The sequence below is a fragment of the Peromyscus maniculatus genome, chromosome 10 (genome assembly GCF_049852395.1).
Source record: "Peromyscus maniculatus bairdii isolate BWxNUB_F1_BW_parent chromosome 10, HU_Pman_BW_mat_3.1, whole genome shotgun sequence".
NCBI lineage: Eukaryota > Metazoa > Chordata > Mammalia > Rodentia > Cricetidae > Peromyscus > Peromyscus maniculatus.
In genome coordinates, this window is record NC_134861.1 from 72147727 (window position 1) to 72171996 (window position 24270).

Here is a 24270-nt window from a genome sequence, read left to right on the forward strand (position 1 = left end):
GGCATCATACAGGTGTCCCACCTTGGCCTGGGCTTCTCTGCCACACTGATGGGGTGTGGGGGCAGCACCTCACTGCCTTGGCTCAACAAGGGTCCTCTGATTGAAGACCAAGTTCCTATGACCCATTGTTTGGCAAAGAAAAGATACCCACAGGCTAGACCTTAAACACGAGGCAAGGATGCAGAGTTCCCAGCTCAGCGAGGCCGTCCTTCATGGGTGTGCCCCAGGACACCTCTGGCTGCTTTGGGACCGTGTCCTTCACAGAACTCTTAACCTGTACCTTTCCTCTCCTTCTCTTTTCCCTCCTTTATCTTTTTTCCTTTCAGCTTCCCCCCTCCCTCCCCTCCCTCTCTCCCCACTTCCTTCCCGCTTCTTATAAGACACAGGTACTAATCTGATCAAGAACCTTAAAATCGGAGCATGGAGGGGAGGGGGTGGGGCCTCTGTCACCCGAGTGCCGGGATGTGAGGCGAGAGTTAGAGATGCCTAAACTCTGGTACTGCTCCTGGCAATCATCCCGCTTGAGAAGCCATCCCAGCCTTGCTGGGCTCATTAGCGTCTCTAGCCTGATTCAACAAAGAACATATTTCTTTCTATGGACATGGTTGCTTTGCCTTTTTCTTCGTGGGCTGGCTCATGAACCAGGCAGGGACCAGGTTTTCCTCAGCCTCCTCTTGAGTGCTGGTGCCCCACATACCTAACCCATGCCAAAGATAAAAATAAGGAAATTCAGCAGGGCAATGGTGGCACATGCCTTTAATCCCAGCACTCGGGAGGCAGAGGCAGGAGGATCTCTGAGTTCGAGGACAGCCTGGTCTACAGAGTGAGTTCCAGGAAAGGCGCAAAGCTATACAGAGAAACCCTGTCTTGAAAAACCAGTAGAAATAATAATAATAATAATAATAATAATAATAATAATAATAATAAAATAATGAAATTCTAGTCGATAGTATTTGTGTTACAAAACCCTCAGACAGGCAGCACACGTTAAGCTGTACAGGGTTCACCAACCTAATCTGTTAGTTCTGTCCACAAGCCTGTGTTTGTTTCCCACTGGTTTTACCGCAAAAGAAAATGATCAGCTTTAATTGTAGCCCTTTAGAGTAATAAAACTCTGTGGAAGGAGAGGCCTTAGCCGGAAGGAAAGCATGGCAAGCAGGAAGTATCCATGGAGTATGGGCACCCCATGAAGTGGACTGTTGTCCAGCGGGGGTCAGTCCTGATTTCATTTCAGTTGCTAATGCTGTAGAGCATGAAAGGATCTTCTTCACCTTGTAGCAGAACGAGGTACCAAACTACTAAAGCGGGACCAAGATCCCATGAAGTCACGTCCATGGAGCCCTCTTTTGGACAGAGGGTCCTCTGAAAACACTTCCTTTCTGCAGTAGACTGTGACTTAGCCGGTCCCTTGCATCTTGTTGAATTGCTCTGGACTCTTCTTACATGTTCTCTTCCCATTTAACTTCTGTGCTCCATTTACCTCTTGAGGGTTTTCCTGAAGGCTTTAAGAAATCTTGGGAAATTCCACACTGGGTCAAGCATCTCCATTATTGTATAGGTAATGACATCTGTTCTTATTACTGACTTTTGTTCAGAAACCTCCACTTTTAGGCTTGGGGCATTTGTTTTGTTTTGTTTTGTTTTTTGAGACAGGGTTTTTCTGTGTAGCCCTGGCTGTCCTAGAAATCACTTTGTAGACCAGGCTGGCCCCGAACTCACAGAGATCCTCCTGCCTCTGCCTCCTGAGTGCTGGGATTAAAGGCTTGTGCCACTACCACCTTGATGGTATGGGACATATTTTAGTTACATATTTGTTTATATAAATAAAAATACTTGTCTCCTAAGTAAAGAAGCTAAAAGGATGTTTGGACTATGAACTTTTAGTGTCTTGTCTTTAAAATTAAAATAGTAATAAAGGGGGGCTGGAGCAACCAATAGCTCAGCAGTTAAGAGCACTGACTGCTCTTCCAGAGGTCCCGAGTTCAATTCCCAGCAACCACATGGTGGCTCACAATCATCTATAGTGGGATCTGATGTTATTTCTGGCATAAAGGTATACATGCAGATAGAGCACTTATATACATAAAATAAATAAATCTCTAAAAAAAAAAAAAAACAACTGGTGTGAATGGTGAGTTCCAGGCCAGCCAATGCTACATAGGGAGACCTGTCTCACAACAAGTGTTTCCCTTTTCTTCCAGTGAATGCCTTGAAGTGTAGTTGAAGTTCTGCTTGTTTACCGTATTTACAAATGGAAAAAAATGAAAGAATGAAAAATAATGCTTCTTAAAATTATTTTCAGTTTACTACTCAGTTGGCACACTACTGCACACTGCATAAAGATTTAGAAATGAAGCTGGGTCGTGGTGGCGCACGCCTTTAATCTCAGCACTCAAGAGGCAGAGGCAGGTGGATCTCTGTGAGTTCAAGGCCAGGCAAGTCTGTACTGTGAGTCCCAGGACAGCCAAAGCTATACAGAGAAACCCTGCCTTGAAAAACAAAAAAGAAAAAGAAAAAAAAAGGAAGGAAGGAAGGAAGGAAGGAAGGAAGGAAGGAAGGAAGGAAGGAAGGAAGGAAGAAAGAAAGAAAGAAAGAAAGAAAGAAAGAAAGAAAGAAAGAAAGAAAGAAAGAAAGAAAGAGAGAAAAAGGAAAACTGCAGAATGACTTAGAAATAAATCTGAAGGGTTTTTTTTCTTTCCATTCTAAAATAGAAAGTGTTCACGGACACACAAAACTCCAAATCCCATGGATATGATCCGGTTATAGGTTTAAAGTGGCTGATTTCAGTCCAGTGAAATCTGTCCAGTGTTGAGGGACAGTTTCCTGACTACTAGGGTTACCCTAAAAGCCTGGGAGGCTGAATCTATGTCTAGGGGCTTGGGGCCCAGGTGGGTGGGATTTAGTCACGAAAGTTGCTGGACTTTAGCAGGTTGGACTCCGTCAGTAGTTCTAGAAATGTCTGCGGCTAAGAATAGCTCATTGATCTGTCCTCTGCCTGAAGTCAGCTGTTCCTCGGGGCTTTCAGGGGCCCTCTGCTCTTTCTGTAGCTCAGCGGCCTTCATGGCTCCTCGGCTACCGTTTTTAAATTATACGTGCCTCTGCGAAAGTGAAGCTTAAACCATGATGGTTTTGAACAGTTTAATAGCATTTCCTTCATTAATTAAATACAATGGATAGTACATTCCCAAAAGTATGAGAAGTAAACCTTACATGCCAGCATTTGATAGGCTGAAACAACGGGAATGTTGTGAGTTCAAGGGTAGCCTGAGCTACATTGTGAGTACCAGCCAGAGCTACATTGTGAGTACCAGCCAGGGCTACATAGCAACACCCTGTCTCAGAAACAGCAATAATAGAAAATGGAAGAAATAAGTGTTACGTGTAAGAAGAGGAGAGAGCCGTCCGGTAAATGCGTTTGATATACATAATTATATCAGGAATTTTACTTAGGGCTTTAACTGTGTTATTATGCACCGTGTGAGTTTCTAAAGAGAGGGATGTCATACGTAGCAGATTCCTTGGATCACAGACTCCTTTTTTTCATAGAGAATACCCAGTGTCATTTATTAAAGTGACCACTCAATAATAGCATTAACGTGTTTGCCATAGACGAACTCACGTAATACCACTACTCCCCAAGACTTATTATTATTATCACCAGTTTACCAGTGAGAAAGCTAAGGCTGGAGTGCTGTTCCCAATGTCCCAGCACTGGTACATCCCTGAGCAACTGCAAGCAGTAGACAGTGTGTGCTTAAATGGCCACTACTGCACTTTTCAGAGAAGCTGCTGCATTACCAGGGCCGTGGTGTCCTGCTGGCCTTGGGTCTCTGGGCTCCACTGTCTGCCCACTGCATTACTTAGGATCATGGTGTCCTGCTGGTCTTGGGTCTCTGGGCTCCACTGTCTGCCCACTGCATTACTTAGGATCATGGTGCCCTGCTGGTCTTGGGTCTCTGGGCTCCACTGTCTGCCTGCTGCATCACCAGGGCCATGGTGTCCTGCTGGTCTTAGATCTTTGGGCTCCCTTGTCTGCCCGCGTCCTGCTGCTGAATGAGACTCTGTGGCCTCCACTTGCTCTGCTTCCTGCTCCCCTGGATCCTTGACGTCTGTGTTAGCAGGTCCAACTGCAGCACTTAGAAGTGCCAGCTCTAAGCTAAAGGGTCTCCAGACACAGCGAACTCACGTCAGAATCGGAGCGTTCAAGACAGAGTTGAGGGGTGAGGAGGCCCGAGAGGGCTCCTAACAACAGGCAGGACGTGGAATAGCTGAGGGGCATGAACCAGTCAAGGTAACGGCATAAGCAGAAACTTCAGTGCCAGAATGAATGTGGCAAGCTGGGTATGGTGGTGCACACACCCTCAAATCCCAGCATCCAAGGGGCTTGGGGAAGAGGATTGGGAATTCAAGAGCAGCTTAGGCTACATGGTGGGATTCTATCAGAAAGAGGGCAAGGAGGGGACAGCAGAGTAAGGGGGAATTTCCATCTCTTTCTATAGGCGCTTGCTCACTGTGCAGCTCAAACAGGTCAAGATGTCACAAGCTAGCAGACAAAACCACAAACAATATCCTTATGATTTTTTTTTATATCTTGCCTGTTTGAAAGACTAAAGCAGGCCAGCCTGGGTCACAAAGAAAGACTGTCCCCAAAAAAGTTCTAAAGGATCCATATTCATAAAAAAAAAAAAATCTATAAGATTTGAGAGAAAAGTTGATCCAGGTTACAAGATACGGGGTTAGGGCTTTTGTGCATCCATTGAATTACAGGAATGCAAAAAAAAAAAAAAAAAAAAAAAAAAACCCTATAGAATGAAAGAAAACACATGCAGAGGATAGCTCTGATAAGATCCCCGTGTTAGGGGAAGGCAAAGATCTTTTACAATTCAATAATAAAAGGTCAAAAAACTTTTTTCTTTTTCTTTTTTCTTTTTTCTTTTTTTTTTTTTTTTTTGAGCTGGAGGTCGAACCCAGGGCCTTGTGCTTGCTAGGCAAGCGCTCTACCACTGAGCTAAATCCCCAACCCCCCAATTTTTTTTTGTTTTTTTGTTTTTCGAGACAGGGATTCTCTGTATAGTTTTGGTCTTGGATCTCACTCTGTAGACCAAGCTGGCCTTGAACCCACAGAGATCCACTTGGCTCTGCCTCCCGAGTGCTGGGATTAAAGGCATGTGCCACCACTGCCAGGCCAAAAAACTTTTTTAAAAAATAGGTAAAGATGGCCCGGCGGTGGTGGCGCACACCTTTAATCCCAGCACTTGGGAGGCAGAGGCAGGCGGATCTTTGTGAGTTCCAGGAAAGGCGCAAAGCTACACAGAGAAACCCTGTCTCAAAAAAAAAAAAAAAATAGGTAAAGAATTAGTATAGACATTTCTTAGAAAGAGAGAGGGGGAAGGAAAGAAGGGAGGGAGGGAGGAAGGGAGAGAGGGAGGAGAGGAGGGAGGGAGGGAGGGAGGAAGGAAGGAAGGAAGGAAGGAAGGAAGGAAGGAAGGAAGGAAGGAAGGAATAGAAAGAGAATGTTGTTAAAAATAAGCCCTACTTGTTCAACAAGGAAATATGTCACATACATGAGCTACAGCCCAAAAGTTAGGTTTTGTTTTGTTTTATTTTGTTTTTTAAAAAGTATTGGCAAGAACATGTAGCAGTTGGAACCTTCATCTTTTGATGGTGAAAATATAAATCAATAAACAATTTAGGGCAGGGGCTTGAAGAAATGACTCTGTAGTGAAGAGCATGTACTGCTCTCCAGAAGCCTGAGTTCAATTCCCAGCACCCACATCAGGTAGCTCACAACCACTGTAACTCCAGCTCCAGGGAATCCAATACCTCTGGCCTCCAAGGGTGCTTGTACGCATGTGCATACATGTCTACATAGACAAGCATATATACAATTAAAAGAAAGAAAAATCTTGTTAAAGAAGGATTTATGGTAAGTTTGAGTCTTGATCTACTACCTGCATTTTGCAAACAGTGAAACTGAGGATCTGACAGATGCTCGTGTTCCTAGTGGTAGAGATGTAGCTGTAACCTCCATCCGCCACTTTGAAATGTTGTGGTTTTCATCTGAAGTAACCCCATCTCCATTTCCTTCATTTAATTCCTCCTCGCTCCTCAGTTTTCTGTACAACTGTGCCTTCCCCAGGGAAACAAGCCCCATGGTTCCCCCTTAGTTTTATCAGCCTGTTAATTTTGCATAGCTGTGACCAGACTCTTTGACGAAAGTAACTTACAGAATTGATTTCCTTTGGCTCATGACTTCAGAAGAGCCGGTCTATGGCTGCGGGTCCCCATGCACTTGTGTAGAACATGCTAGCAGTGTGAGCACGTGTCAGAAAAACACTGTTCACATCATGGCAGACAGGAAACAAAGAGAAAGACAGGACAAGGACAAGGACAAAACACCCCTAAGGACCCATATCTACGCCCTCCAGCTAAGTGCCACCTAAATTTGACAGAGGCTCTTGAAATACTGTCACCAAACAAAGACCAAGCCTCCAACCCCTGAGCCCTTCTTATCAAAGTCTCCACCCAGTATTGTCCTCACATCTTCTTCACCGTCCCTAAGTCTTATGACCTACCATGCTTGTATTTCCAGCCCAGCACTGTGCCTGGCATAGTCTAGGCATTCCATAATTGCTGAATAAATAAATGCATGAACACTGCATTTTTACTTTCCTGGTGATTTCCACTCTACAAGGCAGTCGTCATCTAATTCACCCTCTAGTTTCCCACTATGATGAAGTATCAAGGACTATGGGGGTCCAGCCCCTCGATAGTCCCCTCCCAGGGTCCAGGAAGAACCTACAACCAACTGATAATTAATCTTTGAAGAAAAGAAATGAATCTATGTACCGAAACTCCTTAGTCCACACACTTTATTATTCTGTGTCAGTTCTCTCTCTACAAGCTTCTATTCTGCTCTCATTTTTAGCTCCTTTCTTGCCTGATTTCTCTCTACACTTATCTGCAGTCCCCTCCAGGTTCTATCTTAATTCCTTCATCTTAGTTCTGCCCTTTCTAGGTTCTCATCCATCTCGTTCTTTCCCATATCAGCTCCTCTCCCATCTCCTTCTCATCTGTTTCTTCCTCATCTTGTTCTTCCTCATCTCCCATCTCATTCCTCTGGTACTCTCTTCTAGCCCTTCAACCTAGTTCTTTCCTGTCTCAGTTTGTTCCTCTCAAGTTCTTATCCATCTAGGTCTTCTATTCTCTTTTCTTTCCTCCGTCCCCCTGTGCCCTGGGAGTCCCGGTATATATACACACTTACAAGCAGTAATCCCTTGTCAGTGCAAAACCAGGCTTCCAGGGTCAAACGGAGGGGTGATAAGAATCACATAGAGAGGCAGTAATTGTTAATTATCATTTGCAACCCAAAGGGGAAGTGACTAATGGGGAAATGAATTAACTAAAGGCTAAATTCGGATAATATCTAAGAAGAGGGATCTTATGTGTTCAACTATAACCTTAAGCGTGATTGGTAGAAAATGTTAAGAATCTGTAAGTTGCTAGGTCAATGGGAGAAAATAAAACTGTCTTCTTTTTTCCTGTGGCTCCTATCAGTCCAAGCTATCTGCTGTTTTTCTGCAGGGTGGGGGAAGGTATGCGCAGTTGCTAGGCAACCTGTGTACAGCTAGATGCCTCTGGTCAAAGTTAAAGGGAGATCTGGAACTAGAGATAAGATTTGGGAAAGGAGGTAGTTGGCACATCTGCCAGGCCTTCTCAAACGGATAGTTTGGACAATTAAGTCTGTTCTTAGAGAGTACAGAGGTATCTCTGATAAGGTACTTTCCTCTGTCTGGGGATGGTCCTGGCTGGATGCTGCCAATGACGATAATTACAGGGAGGCTTGAACTGGGGTTCTGGCTGTGCATAGCTGTAAGCTCACAAGGTTATCTAAATGTTCCTTTAGTAGAAAGGAAATGGTGCCCAATAAATGATGGAAAAACTACAGTAGCACACAAGAAACTCATAGCAGGAAACAGCTGATCATCAAAAGCCAAATATCACCAAGGCTCCTTGAACCTTAGCTTGACCTCTGGAAGGCCCAACTTCTTCCAGGTATTAGCTTTGTCATAATCAGTTGAAATCCTACTTTGTATATTTCTGCAGCTTGCAGCAGTGAAGAGTACCATCATCACTCTCACCTGCTGGAAAAGGAAAAGTACACCGTTGTGTAGCAGGAATCTTCAAAGTTCTTATTAATAAAATCAAACCTGAGGCCAGTTATTGGGGTGAATACTGGTAGATCAGAGAGACAGAACAAGCCACAGCTGTCTCACCTCACCAGTTCCTCAGCTGGTCCTGTTTCCTCAGACTGGAAGCTTCTGTGTCTTTATCCCAATGGCTCTCAGCTGAACTTCTGCTTAAAAGCCTGAATGCTTAACCAGCCGAATGCTTAACCAGCCACATGCTTAACCAGCCAAATGCTTAATCAGCCAAATGCTTCCAGTTTCTGGTCCTCATGCCTTATATACCTTTCTGCTTTCTACCATCACTCCCTAGGATTAAAGGCTTGCTTCCTGGGATTAAAGGCGTGAGTCACAATGCCTGGCTGTTTCCAATGTGGCCTTGAACTCACAGAGATCCAGAGGGATTTCTGCCTCTTGAATGCTAGGATTAAAGGCGTGTGCTATCACTGCCTAACTAGTGGCTTTTCTGTTCTCTGACCCCAGATAAGTTTATTAAGGTACACAATATTTTGGGGAACACAATACCACCACGCTATTGGCATCATAAGACATGTCCCCAGTGAAATTTCAGCACAGCTCAGGGGCCCCTTGTTGTGTGTGTTTTCTGTCACTTGGCCTTGCTGATTTCCACAAAAGATTAACTGTACTTGACCATATACCCTACCCATAGGGACTTGTGGCTAAATTAAACAGGAAATAGAGAAATTTAAAAAAATATATTGAATGGAAATTCAAATCTGGCTAGACGTGGACCTGGGTTGCGTAAGTCTGGGGAAAAGGGTGTTGGTGAATCAGCAGTAGCAGTTCTGAGCGAAGGAGCAGATGAGGAGGCATCGTTGTCTTGTGAATGCAGAAGTTGTCACTCATGAGCGGGGTGACCTGAGGAAGCCAATCCCTTGATCTGCTAAACTAACATCCTGTCTCCCAATATCATCATAAAGCCAAATATGTGCATGATTCTGCACAATCTGTTGTAAAGCGCTTTACAAACACATGGTAATGTTCCCAGAGACAGAGATGCTGGACCTGATGACTTCTGTTTTTTTTCCAGAGCACAGACCTAGAGGAAATTGATAGGGAAAGAGGTTTTTCCACTGAGGCAACTGAGAAGTAGGCTAGGCAGCAGAGATGCCTGAGGAGTCCAGAGCTTGGGAGACGTGCTGGAGGGTTCTGTGTCCTGTGATATAGGCACAATTAAACAACCCGAGCTCCCATCTCTAGATTGTTTATTTTAAGATTTCAGGGTGTCTTCCATTTCCTGGAATATGTATGACATACCCTGTCTCTGTTGTAATTGTCAGGCAATTTGGTCCACTATGGTCTGGTGAGCACCCCATATTTTTACAGGATCCCAGAATCCAGGATGCGTGTCAAAGATGCCACACCTGATAGAGTCTGGCTCCAGTCTTTCCCAACAACTGTAGTTGGTTTGATGAGGATATTTAATTGCTCATTAGCATTTCATTTGAATGAGACTCATAGATCTGTTTAGAGAGAAAACTGCTGATCAATTGCAATTGCCCTGTTGTCATGGAAACAAGCTGAAATTGGGCTGTAATTATATTTCCTTATGCCTGAAGTCATTGCTATAGTAATTACCCAATATCTATGGTCTCAAATTACATGATGCTTGTCGAGAGAGAGAGAGAGAGAGAGAGAGAGAGAGAGAGAGAGAGAAAGAGAGAGAGAGAGGAAAAAGACAAAGGATAAGAAGCAGGGGGTGGGGAGTGTGCTGGCCTGAAGCATCATTCACTGTGCAGCTGGAGAGAGCCTTCATTTTCAGATGGGAGAATTTCCCTCTGTAGGCTGCGGCTCCGGGGTGTTGGTGGTGGGTCTTGGAATTTGCCCAGAGCTTTGAGTAGTGGCTGGAAAGCTGTCAGGTAGGAAGATTCTAGTTCTACCGAGGGCAGAGGTACAGTGTCAGCCGTCGCTAAACGTCTGTCACCCGATGTCACGGAAAGTATGGAAGACTTGTTGAGTTCCGCCATATCATTAAGGTCTAGTCAGGGGCTGAAGATGGCCCAGCAGTTAGGAGCACTGGTTGCTCTTCCAGAGGACCCAGATTCAGTTCCTAGTATTCACAGCCATTCGTAATTCCAGTCCCAGGGGATCCAGCAGCCTCTTCTGGCCTCCTTGGGCACAATGCATTTATGCATTGCACAGACATGCATTGCACAGGCATGCATTGCACAGGCATGCATTGCACAGACGGCATGCATTGCACAGACATGGCATACAGGCTCATTGGTCCAAAGCACTGAGTCCTACCCGGCATAACTTCCACTTTCCAGAGCCAGAGCAATTCAGGCCCCATCCTGGCATGCTGGGGAAACATGCAGCTTTGTTCAGGAGGATTTTGGCAAAAGGGAAGCACTGCTGTCTTCCGAGCTGGCAAATGGACTGTTCACAATTCATGCAGAGTTTGAAAGAAAGCCCAGTTGGCGGGGACTTGAGTTGAAGGCCTCTACAGATGTCAATCATGTCACAATAGATTGGAGGTAAAGCCCAAGCACAGTGACATCACACACCTCTTAGCCCCACAGCCCCCTCAATGGTTCCTCCTTTTTATCTTGTGGGCCCCACATATACATGTCTTCTCCTGTGACCAAGAACACATACTCTGTGACCCCACTGCCTACCCTGGTCCCAGCAATAGAGCATCATGCCAGCATGGACTTCTGAAATGGTCCAGGAAAGTGATCTGAAATGGCTTCACAATCAACAATAACAGTTAAAGTAAGTCCTTCACCTGAACGGAAGTTAAAATGTTTGATCTTTATATTATTGATAGTGAGATTCTTAGCATAATAAACCAATCCATGCGTTACAGCAGAGCACAGCAAGTCAGCCAGCCTCAGCCATGTTTCCTGAGGTCTTTGAGCACAGAAATGAGACCTTCAGAACAGCCCTGTACTTTGTTCTGTGCCCTGACAAAGTGGGCCAAGGATACTGTTATTTGCTCTGAAGTAGCCTCCTACTAGAGTTAATTCCTTCGACTGAGCACATGAAGTTGGAGAGGGGAAATACCAGTGTCTCCTTCTTCCTGTCCTTCCAAATCCAAACTGACCCATAGGTCAGAGGCTTCAGTGTTCTAGGATGTAGAAAAATAGGACCCTCAACACCGCTCCAGAATTACCTCAGTGCTGACACAGCACACCTTACCTCAGAATTGACTCGGCCCACTCAGAGCCTCCGGTTGATAGTTAATGGGTCCTGGGGTGCTCTCATGGAGTTTAGATGGGGTGAGGTAGCTGGAACCCTTGGGGCTGATGGCCCTGGGCATCAGACACCAGCACTGCACCTCCCAATCTTATCTGATGTTAGGCCAATGTCTAACATCTCTCTAGCATCTTCCTCCCTCTCCACCCACTTTCTCCTCTTTTTCCTTTTATGTTCTGTAGAACTTCTAACCTTCCAGATAGAGACTTTAATTTAGGAGTGTATATGGAGGTGACATCAAGTCTTTAGGGTGAAGAAGGAGCTTTTGGTCTACCTCTTCACTGTTTTGGGTCTGCACACAGTTATGTGCTACATTGTTTTTTGTTTGTTTGTTTGTTTGTTTGTTTGTTTGTTTGTTTGTTTGTTTGTTCTGAGACAGGGTCCCACTGTACAGCTCTGGTTGGCCTAGAACTCACTTTGTAGGCCAGGCCTTGAACTCCCAGAGATCCGCCAACCTCTGCTTCCAAATACTGGGATTAAAAGCGTATGCCACCTCGTCTGTCCACAGTGACCCTTAGAAACACTGCTATTCATTGTGGTATTGTTCAAAATAGCTAACAAGTAGAAACAGCCCAAATCTCCATGGATGGGTGAATAGCTAAACAAAATATGGATTATAGCACATAGTGTTTTAGTAGTTAAAGAAGAATGGGATTCTGATATTGTATGACATGGGTGGATGTTTAAGATAATATATAAATGGGGTCAGGGAATACAGCTCCATGATTGAGCATTTGCCTATGTGTGACAGGCCATAGCTTCAATGTTTGCTTATTGTCTTTTAAGTGCATTATGTTAAGTGAAATGAACAAGGTACAAAAAGAAAACTAAATCTGTATGATTCCACTGTAGTTGAAGTTTTCCTAGTCCCACCTGGACCAGGCTCACAGCCACTCAGACCCAAATAAACACACAGACACTTATATTAATTAAAACTATTTGGCCTAATGGCTCAGGCTTCCTGCTAGCTAGATCTTACACTTAAATTAACCCATAATTCTTATTTATGCCTAGCCACCTGGCTTGGTAACTTTTCCCAGTTCTGCCTTCACATCTTGCTTCTCATGGTGCCAGTGGCTGGAAGCATCTCCTGACTCAGCCTTCCACTTCCCAGAATTCTCCTCTCTGCTTATCCCGCCTATACTATACTTCCTGCCTGGCTACTGGCCAATCAGCATTTTATTTACCAATCAATCAATCAATCAGAGCAACACACATTCACAGCATACAGAAAGACATCCCCAGCATTCCACTTATAGGAGGCACCTAGAAAAGGCAAATTCATAAAGATAGATAGTAAAATACCAGTTACCAGAGACCATGGAGGGAGAGGAAATGCAGAGTTATTACTGAAGGGAGATAGAGTTTGTTTAGGGTGGAGAGGGATGACAGTTGTGTAGTAATATGAATGTACTTGATGTCAGTGAATTGTATAGCTAAGGTGATCCAAATGGTAAATTCTGTGTCAAATATATTTTTCTACAATTTAAAAAAAAAAAAAACTTGCAACTAATATTGTGGCTGTTTTATAAACTCATAGACACCCATGTCTCATTAGATGTTGATGGGTTTGGAATTGACGCTGGCTTACCCTTGTGTGTGCACTTTGTAACTGTGGGTGCTCCTGTCTGTGACTGAGCAACTTCTGCCCGTGTGGCACCCACATTCACCCCAAAATACAAGCATCTTGAAGTAGAAACCTCCGAGATGGGAGTCAGGAGCCAGGTTCCAGTCAGAGTTCAGCGTCCTCCGTGTCTCTCTCCTCACTCACTTTGTGGGCCAGTGCATCCTCAGGCCTCAAGATGCAGGTCTCAGATGCCATGGGCACACAAGCGTGTCTGCTGTGTCCCGTGGTTCTGGGAGGTCAGTAACTTGTTGGAGCCTGGGTTAGCAGCTTCCTTTCCTGCGTCTGCCACGTGGCTTGTGGGGACTGTGTAGGGATGTGAGGAGCAGCCACCCCTGTCTCTGTAGAGAAATGGGGGAGGCTTGGAACAGGGCTGGAAATTCTGGATTTCATACTCTGGAGCTCTGTATTGACTTTGAGGGGTCTTTGAACAGGAACGGACAACATCAGTCATGACAATCTTAGCCTGGGTCTGACCTCTCTCGGAAAAATACAGTGCAGGTCCTGGAAAAAGTGGGGAGAACAGAAGATTTGTGGAAATGTCGAGCTGGATTTCATTCCTACTGAGTCTGCAGAGATGACCACGTGGCAGGCAGGATCCATTGCATGGCTTGAAGAGAGGATTAGATGGTTATTAAAGATGCTTCTTTTCTTTATAGCAATGTTATGGGATAACAGTTACCTAAGAGGGAAAGAAAGGCAATGTGTAGAGCCAGGAGAGCCCCAGGCTCTTGTTATCAGTGCCTTTGAGAAGGTAAGTACGGGAGTCAGCAAAGACTGGAACCTGAGACCAGAAGCTGGTCCTGGTGCCTGCAAGACCTCAACTTGGAACCTGAGACCAGAAGCTGGTCCTGGTGCCTGCAAGACCTCAACGTAAGTTTTTGGAGGTTCAGCTTCTCTGCAATAACAATGACATCAATGACAATAACATCCAACCAGGACAGAAATAGAGAATGAGGTTCTGATGTCCTGGCCATCCTCCTTTGTCATTTGGGGTTCTGACTGCTAGCTGGAACCCCAGAAACTCCTGCTGCATGGTCCTAGCAGGTTGGAAGTAGCCATCTCTTTGACCCTTAGAAACCACAGCCATGACTCTCCCTGGCTTTATAAAAACTTCTCACAGACCAACGCTGTCTGAGCTTCCCAAGTGGCCTCTCTTCCTCTTTCAAGAACTTTTTGTTTTTCCCGTGTGCTTGGATTCACCTTCAAATCTTGTTCAAGTTAAAATGGTGATGAAGTGATTGTATGCACGATCCTGCAGCAAAAGTTTAAAACTGTGAGATTGGGGGTGTGGGGATGGGGGGGCTGGTACTTTATACATCTCTTGTCATTCAGAAGCTGCTCCAGTTCTCCAGAAGAGAAGGCTCCACACACTAAGTCCCTCCTTCTCTCTGAGCAGGGGTATGGCCCCCCAAACAGTTAGGGGGCGGGGAGGTGTCCTAAAAGAAAGGTGTATTGAAGAGCTATGGAGGCCTCCTGCCTCCAGGCTCCTTCACAACAGAAGGAAACAGAAGAAATGGGCCTGGCCTACTTCAGTCAATGGTGAAAGACCTTTAAATGTCAAGAATAAAGAGGCCCAGATGAGCCCTGCTAAGGTACAGTTTGTGGCAAATTGTTCCTCCACTCCCAATCATGTAATTGGAAGTCTCCAGCTGGTTGAGGACAATGATCCCACAAAGCTCTTTGTTCCTTAGAACACAGTTCAAGCTGAGCTCTCCACCATGCAGGCTCTTCGGTTTCCACTCCAGCCTGCATCAAACCCAGAAACTTTGGGTCATATTTTTGTAGTCTTTGTCTCTGCCTCACCCTCAGAGAAAAAGAAGTCATCTCCATGGTAGAGGTGTTTGGAGCCGGAATTGACTTTTAAGATTAGCACTAAAGATTGAATAGTATTACACAAACAGCTGAGTATTTAGAGAAAATAACTTATGCGAGTATTCATTCATGAAACTAATGAATCAATCACCACACTCCTCTATTTCTTCTCAGTACTTCTCACCACACACTATTTCTTCTCAGTGCTCTAAAATGAAACAACAACAACAAAAAAAACCCCTAAATTTAACAAGGAAAAGGCATAAACATGTTTGATCTCCTTAAGGGTAATGGCCACATATAACAAGCTGACCATTTGCTCTGTAGCCAAGGATGACCTTGAACTCCTGATCCTCCCAAGGGCCTCGACTACAGAGCAATGGCTATATCAACACAAAGTTCCGATGTGTTTATCATATGCAATAAACTTAGTGCAAAAAGTCCTTCATTGACTTCTGTGATAAAGGAGATTGTGGCATCTCCATCGATGCCTTAGGGAGGAACACCTAGAAATGATAGGGCATTGAAATCAGATCTGTTCGAAGCATCTCCTTGCCAATAGCTCCTAGAGAGAAGGAACCCCAGAGCTGAGACAATCTTCTGGACTGTATTTTCTCTTCCTGTGGTCATTAGCGGCCCCTTGGCTTAGGGCAAGAAGCCAAAAAATGCAGGTGGCTGACAGAAATCAGCAGAGCTGTGGGAAATGCCTTGGGGCTGGAAACACAAAAATTGGAGTTTGAGGCTGAATTAGAAGCCAGATTTTGAGAGATTAAGATCTCTAACTTTGGAGCACTCTGCCCTAAATGGGAGGTGTATATCAAACCCCTTCTCTCAGGGATCAGGGATCTTTGTGAGAGAGGAGGCAGAAGGTCTGTATGAGCCAGATGTTGGTAAATAACTCCAAGTAGAGACTGTCTCCCAGACCCACCAGGCCAGATGTATATATGAACTCAGACTATAACAGCACACACGAGACCTATACAAATTCAAGACAGACAAAATTCCAGCATAAGGACAGAGAAGTGGACACAAAGTCCCACCCCTAACCAAGAAGCTATTTGCAATTGATACCTGCTGTGGTAGGGAAAATACATTTTCTCCAATGGAGGGCCACTGGGTATGTCTACCACTCTCCATGGACGGCCTCATGCTCATGTGCTTGGCTAACACAAAAATGGATTCCGTGTTTTCTGTGGTATGGTTTCATAATTTTTATCATAGAGGTTTTTGTTTTGTTACTTTTGTTTTTGTTTTCTTGGGGGGCGGTTGCTGTTCATGGGGGGCACGACACATGAAGTTGGTTGGGTGGGGAGGATCTAGGATGACTTAGGAGAGGAAGAATATTATCAAAACATAAAAATTTTTAAATAAATATTTTTTTAAGATTTATTTATTTATTATGTATACAAGCATGTATGACTGCAGGCCAGAAGAGGGCACCAGATCTCATTACAGATGGTTGTGAGCCACCTTGTGGTTGCTAGGAATTGAACTCAGGACCTCTGGAAGAGCAGTCAGTGCGCTTAACCTCTGAGCCATCTCTCCAGCCCTAAATAAATAATTTTTTTAAAGAGTGTATAAATTATAACAGAAAGAAAAAGATCTATAAGAGAAGAGAAACCCAAAAGAATGAAGCTGAGTCTAGGCAGCGGATCTCCTTTTGAAGTACGATTGATAAATCTGCCCACAGAAAGAGGATGGAAAACAGACATGTTTTAGTTGTTTATGTTGCTAGAAGAAAAACTGGGACTCAGGGAATAGCATGGAAGGAGATGCTGGGAAATAACCCAGGCTTTCCGGTGAGACTCCAGAGATTATACATTAGACATGAGAACAACTCAGAGATGAGTCCCAGCCTTGGAGAGGTTGCTGGTCAGCATGGACAAGTGTGGGATTGGCTAGAGGAATTCTCCCTTGCTGTGTGCTGCCTGCAATTGTGGTTGGCCCATTCAAGAAAATAGTTAACATGGCAGAGAATCTTGTTGGAAAATTGGGGTCTATTAAAAACAAATAAATGCTGATTTGAGATAAAAATAATTCTGAAGCTAAGAATGCCAACACCTTGTTTTACTAGCATATTAGACAAAGAGAGAGTGAGCTAGCACAAAGTTCTCATCAGAAGGTCTGCATCAAGTCACAGCGGATATAGATTAGAGTGATAAGAAAGACAGATATGGGGTTGGGGATTTAGCTCAGTGGTAGAGAGCTTGCCTAGCAAGCGCAAGGCCCTGGGTTCGGTCCTCAGCTGGGGGGGGGGTGCAGAAAAAAGAGCAAAATGCAAATGGCTCGTGCTGGCCCATTGACGAGGTGTGAGAGGGAAAATGGCCGGAAGTAACATAAGAAATAAGGGCTGAGAGTTTTTCCAAAACTCATGAAAGACATCAAGCCGCAGACTTAAGAAGAGCTGCGACACTCCAAACTGGAGGAAAGTTGACACCTGCCCACCCTTGCCAGAGTAAAACTGCCCCAAGGCAAACGAGATACAAAATTTTAATCTTCTGAAAGGAAAAATCAGATGATGTATTTTATTTTTCAAAGAAACAGCCATATAAGTAAATCCATCAAAATTCTGGCCAATACCAGACATTTTAAAATAGTGAAGTGTTTTCTCCCTGGATTTGGAGCCTCACAAGACCTGCCATCATCTCTTCTACTCACTTTTCTCAACTAAAGAATTTAGCCGAGTCAGTATGGAAAGGGAAAAGCAAGGAGATAAGAAGAGCTTGAGGTAAAAATGGTGTTCTGATGTAGACAACTTAATTGTATTTTGGATAGGAAATACAAAGGCTTAGCGATTGTATAGTTATTAAACAACCCTAGTAAAGTCTCTGTTTATAAGACCAATATAAAAATATAAAAATAGCCGGGCGGTGGTGGCGCACGCCTTTAATCCCAGCACTCGGGAGGCAGAGGCAGGCGGATCTCTGTGAGTTCGAGGCCAGCCTGGGTTACCAAGTGAGCTCCAGGAAAGGCGCAAAACTACGCAGTGAAACCCTGTCTTGAAAAACCAAAAAATAAAAAAATAAAAAAAAAATAAAAATATAAAAATAATTGTATCCTATGTTTCACTAGTGAGAAAACAGAAAATAAAGATTTTTAATACCGTTTATAGAAAAGCCAAACCCACCAGATATATAGGACTCAATCTATCAGGATATGTTCAGGACCTCTACTCAAAGAAGTACTAAACATTACTGAAAGAAAAGAGAATCTTAACACAGACACATCCCATGATCTAGATTAATAGATAAAGTATTGTAAAGACATCAGCCCTAGATACGTCTGTATATCTAACTCCAGTCTGAAAGTATTGCAGGAACATAAGAGAGAGAGAGACAGACAGACAGACAGACAGACAGAGACAGACAGACAGACAGACAGACAGACAGACAGACAGACAGACTCACAGAGACAGAGACAAGAGAAGGGGAAAAGAGAGAATAGAGAAGGATAGGATTGAATCTATGTAGAAATGCAAAAAGGATAGTCATCTTGGAAAAAAAAACAGCTGCAAAACAAATTAGATATTAAAACTTAGAAAACTTAAGACAGAATGGGCGCGGGCTTATTTCTGCTTTGTTTTGTGATTTTGTTTAGCTGTTGTGGAGGTTTGTGTTTCTTGTTGTTGTGTTTTGGAGGCAGGGTTGTGGGGTTCAGCCCCTACTCATACTCATCCTTCTGCCCCGGTCTCCTGAGTCCTGGGGTTGCTGACAGATGCCCCTCCACCCAGCCGAAGTGGGCTGATTTCCGCCTGTGAAAACAGACAAGGGAACCAAAGGAGCAGAGGCCGGGGTCAGAACCCCACCGAGTTCCTGTCATCACAGGCTTTTGAGCTTAAATTTCCCATCGAAAAGCAGGCTTAATAACAGTTTCTACACACGGGCTTTAACTATTACAGCAGGAGGATTTAAATGTTATAGTAAAAAGGTGCGTGCACGCACGCTCTCTCTCTCTCTCTCTCTCTCTCTCTCTCTCTCTCTCTCTCTCTCTCTCTCTCTCACACACACACACACACACACACACACACACACACACACAATGTCTTATTGTATTTATTTAGCTCTACACCCACACCCACCCCCCCACACCCACACACACACAGTGTCTTACTTTTTTAGAATTGCTATTAGCACTGTGCTTCTTATAATTGTTACAATTTTTACAACTAGTATTTTTATTCTTTTTGTCTATTTTTCAATATAATCATCTAAAGGCAGGGATGTTTGGAGGCCTCTAGAGGCCTGTGATTCTCATGAATACAGAATCATTATTTTAGCTACTTCGTATCGTCCTCTTGACACACCAGCCTTCCTGGCAAGTGGCCCCGCCTTCCTCTCCCATACTCTCTGTCCTTTCTTGGTGACCATACACTAATACTGTCTCTGAGCTATGCCAGCTGGCTGGCATGGGGTTGCATTCAGTCGGTTACTCTGCTGCTTCGACTCGGATGGCTTTAGATGTGGTGCTTACCCCCTGAGCATCATCTCTAAGAAGACCAGAGTGTTGAGACTAAATGAGATAATGGCACTGACACTCTTTGGTGAGGTTTCATCACACTTAGAGGTTGCACAGCTGCTTGTTCACACCTTGGGGTCACACGGGCTCGCACCCAAGTCTTTTGGCCCTAACCCTCAGATTTAGCCTGCTTCCTGCAATTTGGTAAATTAAATGCCATAATTGAGTCAGTCTTCCCAGCTCCGTCTAGATCTGGGCAGATAAACAGTCCAGCTGCAGTGCATTGTGGGGGAACCAGTGGCGAGTACCTTTGCCCTATGCTTTCCTGCACTTGGTCTGGGGCAGGGGGAACACCTCCCATTAAGGCTCCTCTCTGGGGAGGGAGGGAGAGAGGTGCTCCCTTGGCCTTGAGACCTGCCTGTGCCACCTCTCACTTTGGAAATGCTCTGCCTTGCCGTAGGGAGGGCAAGCTGCTGTATCTGCCGAGTAAGAAACGGTTGTCTCCTTCTCCCAAGTTTCCCTCTGTTCATGCCTCTGTCGGGTAGATGTTCAGACAGCTTTCCGGTGCAGCCCTGCAACTGGAAGTGTCTGTTTTCTTCTGTTTGATGCTAGAGAGTAAGCCTAGGGCTTTGTGCATCCTGAGTCTTCTACTCACTGAACTACATCCAGCCCCGTTGTTTGTTACTGTAACAAAATACCTGAGTTCCTTGAGGCTGGATACATATAGAAAAGTTTGTTTGACTCAATTTGGGAGGCTGAAAATCCAAATAGCGTGGTGCTGGCTCTGGTCATGGTCCTCTGGTTACATCATGTCAATGTGGATGGCATCACAGCAAGACAGATAGAGTCAAAAGCGGATGCTTCTTACATTATGTGTCACCTGGGCAGAGGGGATGCCAGAGTATGGGGAACGGTTGGACTTCCTCTTCTTACTCATTTAGGAGAACTATGATTTCATGAGAATCGCATCAATTCCTTCTGAGGACAGTGCCCACAATGACCCCCCCCCCCCAACCAACACCCCTTAAAGGTTTTATTACTCCCTAACACTACTGCACTGGGGACCAAGCTTCCAACACTTGGAGCCTTGAATTCAAACCACAGCTAAGCCCCAGCAGTTTGCTAAAGTCTGAATCTATATCATGTTCTGTATTCGCAAAACGTGTCGAAATGGCTCCAACATGGATGCCTCCCCCTCGGTCGTATGCCTCACCCACGGGTAGTCCCTTCTTCCAAAGCCCTTGCTCTATATCAGCACTGCAGTCTGGTAGTGTGCGAGAAGCTCTTACCTCTTCAAGATCTGCGTGTTCCTTCATAAATACTGGTTGGTAAGATTTTCCTGAACGAAGATGGTAGGGACAGCTCATCTGGGCAGGTCCTCCGGTTAAACACGGAGCAGGGCCATTGGCTCTACAAATAAATACCTCCCTCGAAGTCCTCGCCCTGAGTGGTTCTGAGAAAGATTGTGTGAGAGCCACATTCTCCTTTCTCGATCTCCGCTGCTCGCTGTCTGACCCTCTGCAGGAAGGCCGCGGTGTTGAAGGACTTTCTAAATAAGATAAGAGACGTGGGCGGGACCCTTTGAGTCAGAAACTCAATCTGGAGACGACACTTACGATCCTAATACAATGAAGCGCGTGGTTTGCATTCCAGGTCCTTCAACTATTCTGTGGGAGCACGGGCCTTCTCCCATGACAGTATTTTTATCCCTGATGGGGGAGCAGAAAATGAGCAGACAGTTCAAGCAATGTCACAGGACAGCATCCTGGGCAAAGTCAAAACTCTTCAGGTAAGACAGCTTGAGACGACCGGAAGAGAGATCGGAGCCCCAGGAGCCCCGCTCCCAACCTCTCTGTGGCGGGAAGTGGAAAAGACCCTGGTTGGTCCTTGAGCGATGGAGTGGGAGGTCCAGGGGTCTCTTCGGGGGAGAAGCTCTGAGTTCTGGTACGCCCCTCAGTTCCCCGGTGAGAGGCACACTTAACACTGCTGTACCCACCCTGAGTCCTCTCCGTCTGTCACTTCCGGTTTGATTGGACGTGAGAACAGGTACCTAGGAAAAGCTACGGAGCTGGCATGTGGGGAAAGAGCTCCTAACCCAAGCTGCTGTCAACAGTCTGCATGGCGCACTTCCTTTGGGTGAATCTCCGGTAGGAGAAGGGGCGGGGTGTCTGTAAATGCCACCATGTCTTAGGAGGATCCTTGCGGACTCCCTGCAGTGGGGACAGTTTTCTTGCTGACTCAGCTGTTGACTCCCTAACAATGAAAAGGTAGTAAAAACGGTACTGTATGAAATGCGGTAAAATAATGAGCCCAGGGAAAAAGAAAAGGAACAAAGACTAGGGAGTCTCATTATTTAGAGCGGTCCCATTGCTTGGAAGCAATTGTCTCACTGGGAAGCAAGGCCAAGGCAAGCCTTCTCTGAGATAGGAGTGCCTGGGGACTCCTGAGACTTTGAATAGATAGTCTATTCCATCTGACTGTACGTCTTTACCACCGTGAATGGGTCAAGGAATGGATAAGAAGGAAAGAAACAATGAGAGCTGAGCGTGGTGGCGCACGCCTTTAATCCCAGCACTCGGGAGGCAGAGCCAGGCGGATCTCTGTGAGTTCGAGGACAGTCTGGGCTACAGAGCAAGTTCCAGAACATCTAGGGCTACACAAAGAAACCCTGTCTCGAAAAACAAAAAAGAAAAAAAGAAAGGAAAAAACAAAACAAAACAAAACAATAATGGCCTGAGAAATGATTGATACAAAGATGCACTGTACTCAAAAGTAACTTCCTGTTCTTTTCCCATGGTCTTGTTTCTACTGAGCACACACTGTATATTTTATGACTTGTGGTCATACAATCAGTGGAAGGTGATGTGTGACACGCCAGGAAGTAGCCAACACCCTGGAACCACCCCCACGCTTGGCTAGATCATTGTGCCTACAGCCACCACTGGCCGAGGCCCCATTCCGCCCCTACAGCCTGGCCCGCCTGGCTCGCAAATCCCAGCACTTCCTAGCCAGACCTCCTCTTTGTTGCTGCTGGCAGCACTCTTATACTTCTAGACTGTGAAGAAGCACGCTGTCACTCTTCACAGGTTGAAGAGGGAGGACAGGAATAGCCAGGGAAAATGTCGACCCACTTCCCTCTGCCATTTCTGAGGCCCTGGCTTATCATATGGCTTTTTCTAAAAGGAATGATGTGCAGAATTCAGCCCGTGAAATAGCTGCATTTTACAGGAGCTGAGACATTCTTTAAAAGGTAGATAATGGCCTGGTGCCTTCAATGATATCTGCTCTGTGACATTTCCCATATACCCCTCCCACTTTAAAAGGTGGATTTAAGGGTTGTAAAGTGCATGTAATTGTGCAGTATTGGAAAAAAAATAGAAACTCAAAATATACGAGTGACTGTGATTTCTTTTAACAATAAGGTATGCTTTTAAATAATCTGATCTCATAATTCATAAAATGTGAAACCATCAGCTTTCCTGAAGTGACCATAGGGGAGGAGGTGAGCAGAGCAAAATGAACCTTTAGTGTGAGTGGTCTCGTTTGGGCAGCACTCTGTCGTGTGAGGTCCGCTGAATTCGGCTTCTGCCGCTGGGCTCAGAATCCTCCTTTGATCTCTACAATGTTGACTCTGGGAATACCGGATGGAGGCTTGGCTCTTCAAGGTGGGAAATGGGGACCAGGGTCAGAGCCAAAGGGGGGCGGGTATTTTCTAAGGGACCTAAGGTTTAACTGAATCACTCCCAAAAGACTATGCTTTATTTTTCAGTCGACTAAGCAGTATGTTCCTGGTAAGTCCCCCAAATCTAGTGACTTCCTTCACTTGCATGAGTGCTTGGCATTTCCCCACGACAACATCATGCTGCTGTCAGTGCTCAGTAAGAAGCGGACAAGACCGCCTCCTCGTAGACGCCAGCATGGAATGAGAGAGTTTAGCTGTGTCCGAGGCATGTGTGTTTTGATGTCTGGAACTGTCACTGTGTACATGTCTATGTTCTTTTTTTTTTTTTTTTTTTTGAGAAAAGGAGTGGACGTCACCTTTTTGACAGTGAATGTCCTGGCTCGATGATTAGCCACAATTATTGAAATATTCTTTTGTAATGAAATTTCTCTAGACTATCATTTAACCAAAAAGAAAAAGAAAAAAAAATAGTTTAAGAGACTGTCCAGCATTCATTTAGAACTCCGTGGGAAAGAACACGGGTGGAAAGGTGTTTGTGTTTGGAAAGGCTGTCCCCTAGTGCCCACTTGTGTCATAGCACCGGGGACTGTCATGGTGCACCCACAGGAGTTAGCCTTGCTCCACTAACGGGTTAATGGAATGCTGCATAGTTGCCCTTCCCTGTCTTAAATAACATCACTATATCATGGCAAAATTTCCATGGCAAACTATTGAGCTTTTTAAAAGAACAAGAGCACTTTTTTTCCCCCAAGTATAAAAATGTGGACTTCGAGAACAAATTTTAACAAACATTTAGTTATAGGGATTAAAAACAATAGTGTCCTTTTTAAAGGCTCAGTACGTAAGTCATTCGCTCCACAGCCGATACGATGAAGACTGTTGCCGGAGGGCTTCTCTCCAGGTTCCCCAAGCCCCGCAGTCCCACAATCCACATATAAAATAATCACTCAGACGCTTATATCACTTATAAACTGTATGGCCGTGGCAGGCTTCTTGCTAACTGTGCTTATAGCTTAAATTAATCCATTTCCATAAATCTATGCCTTGCCACATGGCTGGTGGCTTACCGGCGTCTTCACATGCTGCTGGTCATGGCGGCGACTGCAGTGTCTTTCCGCCTCAGCCTTCCGCTTCCCAGAATTCTCCTCTCTCCTTGTCCCACCTACTTCCTGCCTGGCCACTGGCCAACCAGTGTTTTATTTATTGACCAATCAGAGCAATTTGACATACAGACCGTCCCACAGCAGAAGACTGCTTCAATGACTGAGAGAGCACAGAGCAATGGAAAG

General features: G+C 45.0%; 1 protein-coding gene across 4 annotated transcripts in view; it reads left to right on the forward strand.

Annotated features, from left to right (window-relative positions):
* The window catches only part of Cracd (capping protein inhibiting regulator of actin dynamics), a 122913-nt gene that overhangs the window by 67850 nt on the left and 30793 nt on the right, over window positions 1-24270 (forward strand). For 2 of the 4 annotated variants that reach the window (XM_042257546.2, XM_042257542.2), the window contains exon 3: window positions 20953-21088. The exons of 1 other annotated variant lie outside the window; for it this stretch is intronic. In XM_042257546.2, the coding sequence (XP_042113480.1) occupies window positions 21047-21088 (42 nt within the window). In that variant the 5' untranslated portion in view covers window positions 20953-21046. Of the gene's footprint in view, window positions 1-20952; window positions 21089-23068; window positions 23091-24270 lie in introns of those variants that run through there. One more of the 4 variants, XM_042257541.2, reaches the window with a different exon arrangement.